The sequence below is a fragment of the Pseudorca crassidens genome, chromosome 19 (assembly GCF_039906515.1).
Source record: "Pseudorca crassidens isolate mPseCra1 chromosome 19, mPseCra1.hap1, whole genome shotgun sequence".
Classification (NCBI taxonomy): Eukaryota; Metazoa; Chordata; class Mammalia; order Artiodactyla; family Delphinidae; genus Pseudorca; species Pseudorca crassidens.
The window spans coordinates 21,127,755-21,138,192 of record NC_090314.1 but is presented as its reverse complement, the minus strand read 5'-3'; the positions used below and the strand labels follow the sequence as shown (position 1 = coordinate 21,138,192).

General features: G+C 53.9%; 1 protein-coding gene across 1 annotated transcript in view; it reads right to left on the bottom strand.

The window, feature by feature from the left end:
- Positions 1-8,711, bottom strand: part of TMEM98 (transmembrane protein 98) — an 11,793-nt gene extending 3,082 nt beyond the window's left edge. Inside the window, exons 1-5 of the mRNA XM_067717225.1 lie at positions 8,422-8,711; positions 6,181-6,361; positions 4,923-5,054; positions 3,827-3,860; positions 1,739-1,854 (exon numbers count right to left, since the gene is read on the bottom strand). Of these exons, the coding sequence (XP_067573326.1) occupies positions 1,739-1,854; positions 3,827-3,860; positions 4,923-5,054; positions 6,181-6,311 (413 nt within the window). The 5' untranslated portion in view covers positions 6,312-6,361; positions 8,422-8,711. The remainder of the gene's footprint in view (positions 1-1,738; positions 1,855-3,826; positions 3,861-4,922; positions 5,055-6,180; positions 6,362-8,421) is intronic.
- Between the last annotated feature and the right edge of the window lie 1,727 nt (positions 8,712-10,438).

Below are 10,438 nucleotides of genomic sequence, written 5' to 3'. Positions count from 1 at the left end.
CTACTCCGCTGGATTTCTTTTAGCACATGGTACAGTTCATGGTTAATTTTCTTTTAATCAAATTCTAGAAGGAGCTACTACTCGTTCTCATTTACATGGTTCAAGGTTTTCATCCAAATCCTTGCTCTTGGACCACCTGATAGTCAAGAAGCAAAAAATAACGATGTATTGTTTGATTCCCAAAGGCACTTGAAAACAGATGCCCTTGAAAGTCCCTGTCTTGGGACTGAGGGGCTGGTGCGGAAGTACAGAGGTGTGGTCACTCAGTGCCCATCTTAGCCGGCCCCCTTCTCTGCCCTGCAGCTGAAGCCACTCTTCTTGAAACTAACATGCTGTCAACACACTATATGGAATAAATGGAGCAAGAAAAACAGTGGAGACAAAAAACCGCCAGAAGGAGAAAGTGTGAGGGCAAAAGGAGAAAGCAAGGCCCCTGACTGATTTATGGCAGGGATCATTCTGGAAGCAATCCAGGTGCTCTGTAGGACGGGCCAGTGAGCATCAGGTGAGGTCTGCCCTCTGAGCGATGCCACACCCTGGCTCTACCACCACTGCTAATCCTGACCACCCAGGACTTCACTGGGACTCAGAAATCTCAATCTCTTTGCTCCTCCGAGCCCTCCTGGCGATGCTGCCTTGTAACCTGGGGTCACGTGAATTCGTCTGGCCCCTGGGATGGCTCTCAGAAGTAACAAGAAGCATGACGAAGGTCCAGCAGATATGAGCAGTGCAGCCTCTACCAATCACGGGAGGCCAGAGGAAGGTCTGGTGCCTGCCTGCCCAGAGCCTGGGTCGGGGTCTTCAGGCCAAGGGCCGACCTAGGCTGATGCCACTCAAGTAGCCACACCCACCCGGGGCAGCGCCAGAGAAAGCCAGGAACTCCTCGGGATTATCTCCCTCCCACGTTCTCAACTCACTGAACTCCCTGGGCAGAGTTCAAGTGTACCAACTCTTTCATGTTCCCTCCAAGGGCTGGTTCCTCGTGATCTACCCGAGGCCACGGCAACGTGGAAAGCGAGGACCCCTGGAACTTCCTCAACTCGGAAAAACTCCCAACTCAGGCACATCCACGTGCCAGCCACCAGATGGCAGCACCAACTTAGTACCACCCTTCCCTCTAAGAGAAGGGCTTTATTTTCTTCACCAGATCGAGCCCAAATGAGGGGGTGGAGCTGTTGACTACAATCCTGCTGCTTGCCTCCCACAGGGTATTCTGCAGACAGCCTGGAATTTGGGAGATCTGAATGATCTCTTCACCTCCCACCCGGTCCTGGAGGCTGCTGGCTGGGCCCTGGATGGGGCCGGGGGTGACAGCACAGAGACGAGGAGCTGGTCTACAGTACAGACGCCAGCCAGGAGGTCACTGCACACACGGGTGTGGGCACCAGTGGGAAATGTGCTTGCTGGTCCGGAGCCCAGGAAGAAGGTGTGGCAAAAGGAAGGAAAGCAGCCCTGGCTGGCATGGGACCGAGGAAGAAGGAGCCAGTCAGCACTAGTCATGTGCTGGCATTTCCCAAAAAGCCTACAGGAGGGGGCACTCTGGAGGGGAGGGGAGCCGTTTGACACCGCCTTAGCCTGAAAGCCTCCCAGCGTCTAAACCCTCCTGGGTGCCCTGGGAATGTGTAGGACATAAACCACTCAAGTTGCCCCTGGAGTGTCTCAGGAGAGCCTGGTCTTTCCCCCATCCCAGCTGCTGGCCCCTCCCCTCCCCCTCCCCCGAGGAGTATGGGGACCTCACCTGGGGCTGATCCGCTTGGCCACCACGATGATGTCACTGACACTGGCTGAGGTCTTCATCTTGGCCCCCGAGCCCATTGTCATGGCAACAAGTTTTTCCGTGAGAGTGTGACAAATCTACCACAGCAGGGAGGAGAGAGGTGATCAGGAGGGACCCAGCTCCCCCCGAGGGCTTCTGCCAACCCCACAAAGCCAAACACGCCCCCCATCTCACAGCTGAGCCCCCTAACCTAACGGACAGATTGAAGTGAAAAGTACACAGAGATGAGAGGAAATGGGATGGAAGAGGCAAACCCCAGGACACGGCCGGGTGAGGAGGGAGGGCTGGGAACCTCAGATCAGGGTCAGGGTTTCGGCTTAGAGAAGTCTGAGCTGAAATAATCTGTCTAAGAAAAATCATGTGCTCTAATTTCACCTTCTCACTTAAGGGCAAAAACCTATTTTCTCTCTCGATTCCTTCACCTCCTGGCTTCGTCTTCCAAAGCGATAAAGATCGCCATGGGCACCCTCAGAACTACGGACGGACAAAGGGCAACGGTTCCCTTTAAGCACATCCTCCAAAAGTGGAACTTATTTCAGCACTTTTCTAGGGTAACATTTTCCCATGTTTGTCAAGATGATGATAAAAGGGCCTTGGAAAAAAAGCAGGAAAACAGCAAGACTAGGACACGTGGCCTCTTTCATCGTCCACCAACCATGCTGGCCGCCCCCAAAGTTTTGCTCCCCACTTTCGCACCTCCCCGATGTCAGAACCTAGATGTGCTTCAGGCCCTGGCAAAGAAGTTCCATCACTTGCCTTATACTTGGGGCTGGAAAAGAGAGGCAGAAAGAAGCCCAACAACCACCAAGGCGAGAGCCCAGGCCCTTCCCTCGAGGCCCCATCACAGGGATTCAAGGGCACGTGGCCCAGCAAAAGGGCCTCGGGATCCCAAGAGGAAGACGAGAGGCTCTCCTTTGATCTAAGGAGCTCAGGATGGACCACTGAGTCCAATCCAATAAGACACCTTCTGGCTGATTTAACCCACACCTCAGCTGTCATTCATTCCCCCTCCTCCAATAGGCAAGGGCAGGGGACGAAACCCAGAGCCAGGACACATCCTGGTTGGGAGAAGGGGGATGTAACATGGCGTCATTGTTCTAGACATTAGACCCGTGTATCTCCATCTGTAACCACATCTATACCCCCAAGAGATCCTTGGGATTCAATAACAAGCCTGGACTCTGGGACAACAATGTCCCACCAGGCTCTTCTTTGTCCCCCAAGAGAACAGCTGAAGGAGAGGTGGGATGAAAGACTTTTTAATATTTTGTACTGAATGACACTTAAAGCTGTCTTTTTTGAAATCCTGAATAATCGCTAGACAGAAAGAGAAATGTGTGGTTCGCCAGGTTACTGAAATGAACGATATTTGCCATTGGCCAAACATTTCAATATTATTATTATCCTATTAAGTAGGAGAGCGTCAGGCAAGAATTGAAAACCAAATGCCAAAACTATAAAAATCACCCCAAACTATAAAAATTTCCCCAAATGCAAATTGGATGCAACTCTCCACCCTGTCCTGGAGGCTGCAGGCATTAGAAGAAAAAGTCTGCCTTCAAGTTGAAGTACTCACGGTTTGGCTTGTTTTTAACACTGATTGTCCCATTTGGCTGACTACTGTCACAGTCAAAGAGGGCTGGTGAACTTTCTAGTAACTGCAGAAGCCCCAGTACAGAACTCAACTTGCTGTGGAGGGCTGAGCTCTCTGTTCATGAAAGAAAGTGCCCCGGAGAAGCTGAGAAGCCCCGCCTTCCCCTAAACACAGTCTCTATTCTGCACACAGCTTTCTCCACGGTCAGTGAAAATGTGGTCAGTGACTGCCTGTATGAGGACCAGGTGGAAAGGGCCTTGAGAATTCTAAAGCAGAACAGACCATCCAGGGGCAGCAGAAGTGAACAGTAGAAACTCCAACTGTCAGGCATGTTACAAAAGGGCCTCCTGCACAGGTCAGCGCTCTTCCCAAAGCTCCTTCCCCTCGGACAGTCTGTGGACACAGATGCTTTGGGGAGCACCCCTTATCCTCCTGGGGAAACCGCAGAGTATTACCTTCAAGATGGCAATGCAGTGGGACATGAGACCCCTGGGGAGACAAGAAGCATTTGTCAGTACAGGCCCACCTCCCTCCAGCCACCACCTCCGTGCTTCATCCAGTTCTGACCAGTGGGCACAGCTGGACACCACCTGAGAACAGGGGTGCCCCAGCGATTAAATGAACAAGCCCAGGAGCTAAACCGGGAGGCACCTTCTGTCCCATCTTTCCCTTTCCTCTCCCGCACCCAACCATGCTGTTTTAGAGCTCTGAGCTTCTGAGACTGTTTCCTCCACCCAGGGAAGCCTTCCCGGTATCCTCAGCCTGGGCGGTCCGGTGGTTAAGACTCCGCACTTCCACTGCAGGGGGCACGAGTTCAATCCCTGGTGGGGGAAGTTCTGCACGCCGCATGGTGCGGCCAGAAAAGGACCCAGGACAAAAGGCACCCACTCTGGGAAAGCCTTCACGAAATCCAGCCCCACCTCCGGCCAGGCAGCTCTAGATGCCGCCTCCTCCGCGTGTCCGCTGCACCGCGCACAGAGACCCCCCCCCCGCATCATTTCTGAAATACTGTATTTTAGTAGAATTCTGCCTCCACCGCAGTTCCACAGCTGCAGTGCCTGGCCCAGAGCCCGCACATCACACCTGTAAACATCTGCCCAGTGAATGAACGGCTGAGTGGCAGGAAAGGGAGCGGCACACTCTTCTCAAGCTACAGCACCCCCTGGTGGGTGGAGGGATCTCCGAGGGAGACACCGGAGACAAAGGCAGCGTCCCTGGAGTCTGAGGGTCAAATTCACAGGCGCCCCAAGGATAACCCAAGCACATCAGGGTGACTTTAGAATAACTCTGCCTCACATCTGTGGGCCTCAGTGTTCAGGTCTACGAAATGGGGAGAGCAAGGACAAACACCGTGGTGTCATATTCTAAGTTCCCTCCACAGTGAAGGCAGGGGAAAGAGCGGCACATGACACAGTGCTCCTCGGTGCAGTGACAGCGCTCCTGGGCACTCAGTCGAGGGCTCTGGAAAAGGAGGCCACGCGAGGGCACCCAGGAGCCTGGGTCATCATCCCCAGGCGGCTGCGGGAAAGCAAACGGTCCCCAAGGCCTTACGAGGCATCTTCAATCCAGTCTTCGTTCTCCAGAATGGCCTCGATGTGGGGGTTGGTGATGACGACATCGTCCAGTTCTAGCTCTGAGGGCTCAGACTGGGTCTCCATGGCGCCGATGAGGTCCACAATGGGCCTGGAAGGAAAGCCCAGCTAAGTGGTTTCAAGATGGACGACCGCTGCTGACTCTCTCCTCATCGAGGCCCACATATCCGCCCGAAAGGATAAAGGGAGGGAGTAAGTTAAAGCAGGGACTTGCCCTGGAGCCAAACCTGAGGCTACTGGGACTGCACTGTGGGCAGGGCACATGGCTAGACAGTGAGTCAAGGAAGTAGGGGCACGAAAACACAAGAAAAGTGAGACAGAACAAGAGGCTCCACTAAGAGAAAGGCAGGGCTACGACCACAAGAATTACAGAGATGTACTAGACAGGGCTGCTCCTGGGGGACAAAGTCATACCCGTTTGTAACTTATTCGCCCTTCACACCTACCTTTAATGGAGAAGCTAAAGTTCCTATTACTCAAACTGACCTGTTCTGCAGAATCAACTCCTGGGAGCGACCTTGGCCCACCGGCACGGCCCCATCCCCTCCTAGTTATACTAGAGAAGCGGGCGAAATAAAAATACCTCGTACTTTACAACAGGGTTCTTGAAAACGTGAGACGCCACAGCAGAGCTTTCCTGGGTCATACAAATGGGCATTGACTAATTATTAACCACTCAACAGAGATGCTGATAGGATTCAGATAGAGGGGTAAGAGAAACTAAGGGTTTAGTGGCCAGGGTCCTTCGGGATCTATCAGTTAAAATATCCCTAAACTGAAAACGGCATCTTGCTTAAAAGTATGTTTCACATGAAGAAATCCGAGCAGAGAGAGAGGCGATCCTATGCTGGGCTTTCGCAGCCCCAAGTGTCTGTTGCTTAGATGTGTGGCTGGAATGTGGGCATTGGATTTCTGTTCCTATGAGTTTGGCTGGAAAGGGATTTGGCCTGTCCAAATGCTAAGTGAGGTGGCCAGTCTGGGAGAGATTTGTGCTAGGTGAACATGTTCAGAGACAGAGTCCGAGGTGGCTCCGGATGCTGGGGGAGCTGGAGGACCATTATTAAGCTCTGAGGTCTCTATAGGGAAGGACAGCCTTTGGGTACCATCTTAGAGGTAAAAAGCTGAACGACAGTTGCCCAGCACCAAACTTCTTTTTCTTTTGTCGGGGCCCCAGGGCACAGACCCTCTCTCCTCCTTCCCCTCCCTGGGCCACTCACTTGGAATCATAGCGCTGCAGGAGATCTCGAGGCCGGCAGTAGCGCTGCCTGCAAACCACCACCAAGGCTGCAAATGAGGCCAGAAAGATGGTGGCCAGCACACCTATGGCAACAATCACCACGGTCTCCATGCTTCCAGGTGGCTGCCTCAGTCCCGGTCAATCCCCCGCATGGGCTGAAGCTGGAAAGACACAAGGGCAGAGCAGCCTGGTAAAGAAGCAACGCTACGTAGTGTGGTGGGGGGGTCCTCCCCGTCGGCGGGTTGACGGGGAGGGCAGCTAGCTTCCCCGAAGTCACCTGGAGAGACCTGAGGGCCTGAACAGAATCAAGACCCATGCCCCAAATTTGATCTTTTCCTTTACTAAACGCGTTTGCTCCCCAATTAAACGGGGATGGCCTTTTGAACCTGGAACAAAAGGAAACATTGCCACTAGCACTGTTGTTTTCACATCTGCCCCAGGCGCATGAAAGAACACCCACCTAAGGAGAAGGGTGGGACTGTAGTTCCTGAGGGTCTACTCTGTACCAGGCACTTGGTATGTGTTCACTCTTCTAACGATCCTATGAGGTGGGTATCAGTATCCCCATTTTACAGTTGAGAAAACTGAGGTCCAGAGAGGTTATGTAATTTGTCCAAGTTTACGTAGTCAGGAAGCAGAAAGCCATCCACTCAAACTGAGATGGACGGTCAGCTCCCTTGTCCTTTCTAAGGAGGAAAGAGGATTCTAAAAATTCTGGGGAAAGTTTCGATTGTGAGTTTCAGCGTTGGAAACTTACAACTGGTATTAAAGTGTTTGTTGCCTATTCACTGCCTGCTTTCATTTAGGTCTTTCTTTCACACCTATCTTAAACTCATAAGCTAGAGGAACAATGGCATCTCAGGGAAGCATGTATTCACAATGTTATTTCATTGCAGGTCTCCTACTTGTGTCCTTTTGAGCAAGTCTTCTCCCCTCTCTGGGCTTTTATTTTTCCACCTGCAAAAAAGGGTGCTTTGACCCAGAATTCTGACTCCAGGACAGTACATCTTCTCTGTTTGGATTTAATGCTATGTTCTATGTCTTGGAGGGTCCAAATGCTCCTGATCATCATTCAGTAAGTATTTATTGTTCATTTACTATGCACCAAGCACTGGACTGGATTCTGGAGATTGGAGACAAGTAAGACATGGGCCCCAAAACCTGTGGAGCTGGGGGGAGAGGCAGACCGGCAGACAAACCATTTCAACTCCGTGTGCCTGTGTCACATGCAGAAGTACACAGAAAACAGAGTGCCAGTGCTTACATGCCACTGTCTAGGAAAGCTTTCCTCCCAGGGCAGGTGATGCTTGAGCTGGGTTTTGAAGGATGAGTAGGAGTTTTCCAGGGGGACTTCACTGGCACAAAGTGCCAAGGAAGCCTTCTCAGAGGACTCACAGAGTTGCTCTCCCACGTGATGTTCACTTGCCCAGGGTGAGAAGGCTGGGATCTACCTTTTTCATCTCTGCATCTCTGTGTTTGGGGGGGGGGGGGGGCGAGGGATCCTGCGTCATTTCTCTAGATGTGTTTCTCTATACTAGCCCTCCTAAAGGACTACCTCCTTTAGCCCTTTGTCTTTCCTCCTTCTCTCACTTCTCACTCTCTTTATTTTTCCCTGTCTCAGCTTTCCTCTCCACCCCTCCTTCTCTTTCCCCCCTCCCCTCCTCTCTTGCTTTCTCGGTGTTTCCCTTCCCCTCCCCCTCCCCCTGCCCCAGGTCTCCAAGACCACCCGCTTTGTTTCCTGTCTTCCTGTGCGTTTCGGGTGTGTTTCCCTGAGTGTGTAGGAGCTTTTCTGTGAGTTGTTGCTGTCTCCCTCCGTGATCAGTCTGTACGAGTGTTTCTTCGTGTGTTTTCTTTTTTCTTTGTGTATTCTCCTCTGTGAGTTTCAGGATGAGTTTTTCTGTTTCCCTCTAGCGGGTTCTAAATCCGCAAGGATAAAACAGACCCAAGACCCCCCTCCTTTCCCCTGCGCGGCCACCCAGAACACCCACGCCATACCCAGGACCTAGGGAGGGACTCCCACGCGCCCCGGCTCGCGCCACGCGGGGCTCGATGGCTCCGGGGCGCGCAGCTCCGCCTTTCCCCCTCGCGGGCGCCGGGCTCCCCTCCCCCTCCTCTCCCGCACCCCCGCCCGCCCCGCGCACCCGGCTCCAAAGCGGCTGGGGGGGGGGCGGCCCGCGGGGAGCCCCGGTTCCCAGCTCAGCGGCGCGCCGGGCTCACCCACCTGAGGCTGCGGCTCCGGGACGCAGGCGGGGCGCTCCCGCGGCCGGGCCCCCCGCGATGGCAAAGTCCGGGCGCGGGACTGGCGGCCGTCTGCGAGCGGGGCATGCCGGGAAGGCAACGAGATAAGTCCCGGCGGCCAAACCCCCGGAGGTGGTGCGGGCGGGGGGAGCCGCCGGCCGAGCATCCAAATCCCCCGCTACCAGGCGCCGCCGTCACCGCCAGGCCCCCGGGCCGGCCGGGGGTTGGGGCCGCGGAAGGCCCGGGCAGCTGTGAGGCTGTGGCTCAGCGACCCGACAGGCGGTTCCCGCGCCCCCGCGGAGGCCGGGCCGTGGGCGGGGGGGGGGCGGGAGGGGGGAGGGGGGAGGGGGACGCGGAGGGTCTGGACGTCCAGTGGGGGTGGGGAGCGCCAGGCGTCTCCACAGGGTGGCTGGACCGGGAGCGAGTCTGCTGTGCTACCTGCTGTCTGGTTCAAATCCTGGCTCTGCCACTCACTAGCTTGTGGGCAACTTATTTCACTCCTCGGCACCTTGGTTTCTTCCTCTGTGAAAGGGACTGCGGCTTGTAAGCATCCTGAGTTAGTTAAATGCCACGATGCACGCAATGCTGGGCCCAGGGTCAATGGTAATCAGTGAGCCACGCTGGGCAGTGACAGGCAGGCCCACCCCTACCAACTGCCTGGCCAGGGACAAGAGTACGAATGCAGGACCCTGGTTGGCAGTCCTGCCCCTTCCGTTCAAACCCTACTCCATCCCATACCAAAGGGGGACTCACAGTGCATTCATAGGGACACAACCTCCACCCTGCAATGAGCCACCCCTCAGGCCTGAAGATGCCCACGACCGGCGGTGCCAGCTGCCTTGGAAGGATGGGGGTCCACACAGCCCCTGGAAGCAGGCTGGGGGCCGTTTGAGCAGGGATTTCCAGTGTCCAGAGTACCAGGAGCATGGTCTAGAAGGATCATGGTCATTCTCCCTTGGCTCGAACTCCCAGCCCTGTGAGGAAGAGACAGGACCAGAGCAGGACCAACTAAAGCCTGGGGCCCAGGTAACCAGTCTCAGGTCAGTACTGGTCATAAGTACCAAAGGATGCAGACCAGGTCCCAGGCATTTAATGTAGGCTCTGCAATCTTGTAGCCCCTAGGCCACATCCAGCCCACAGAGGTATTGTTTTGGCTTACAGTTTTTAAAAACTCAAATTAGTTGCCAACATTTTAAAAAATCAGGAATTTTACTTATACCTCTAGATGTCTAGCTTCTTTGGAAAATGCATAAGCTCTCTCAAAATGCAGCCCATATTCTTACTGACGGTTGCAGCCCATATTGGGTGCAACCGTCAGTAAGAGGGGTGGCTGAATTTCCAGGCCTGTTTTTCCGGCCTACCCCCTTTCCTGCTGGGTGCAACATACACTGTATGCACATACCCTCACACTTCGCGTTCATTTAAGGGCCTGGTCCTGTGGGAGCTGAGGTTACCCACCATTGGCACTCAGGGACGAGAAGTTTGAGCAATGATTTTCTTACCCCCCAAAGGGCTTTCATGGAGAAGTTACAATCCGTGTAAGGAAAATGGGCTGACGGCAAGGCAGCAAACATCAGAATGGGTGACTGGGGACAGTAGGTCTCCATGTCTTGGGGATACCGTGAGAAGAATAGAGTGCTATTTTTGTCTTGGGTGGTTTAGACACCTGTGACTCTGTGGGAGAGATATAAAAAAAAGCCTTAACCTTGGCGGGGGGTTGTAAGTGGAAAAGACTTACCAACACAAACAAAAACAACCAAACGGAAGAAAAATCTCAGCTGCTGCCTGGAGCTGACAGTGCAAATGCCCCAATTAACCACCCACTACCCAGCTGTAGGGAGGACAGGGTGGCACTAAGGTTGAGCCAGTGCCTTTCCTAGTCAGCTGTGTCCCATCATTCTAGTAACTCGTGCCATCCCAATGCCCCTTGAAGTCCCCCCAGATTGACCTGAAAAGAACTTGTGAGTACTCAGTGTTCTTACTTGCGAGCAATAGAAATT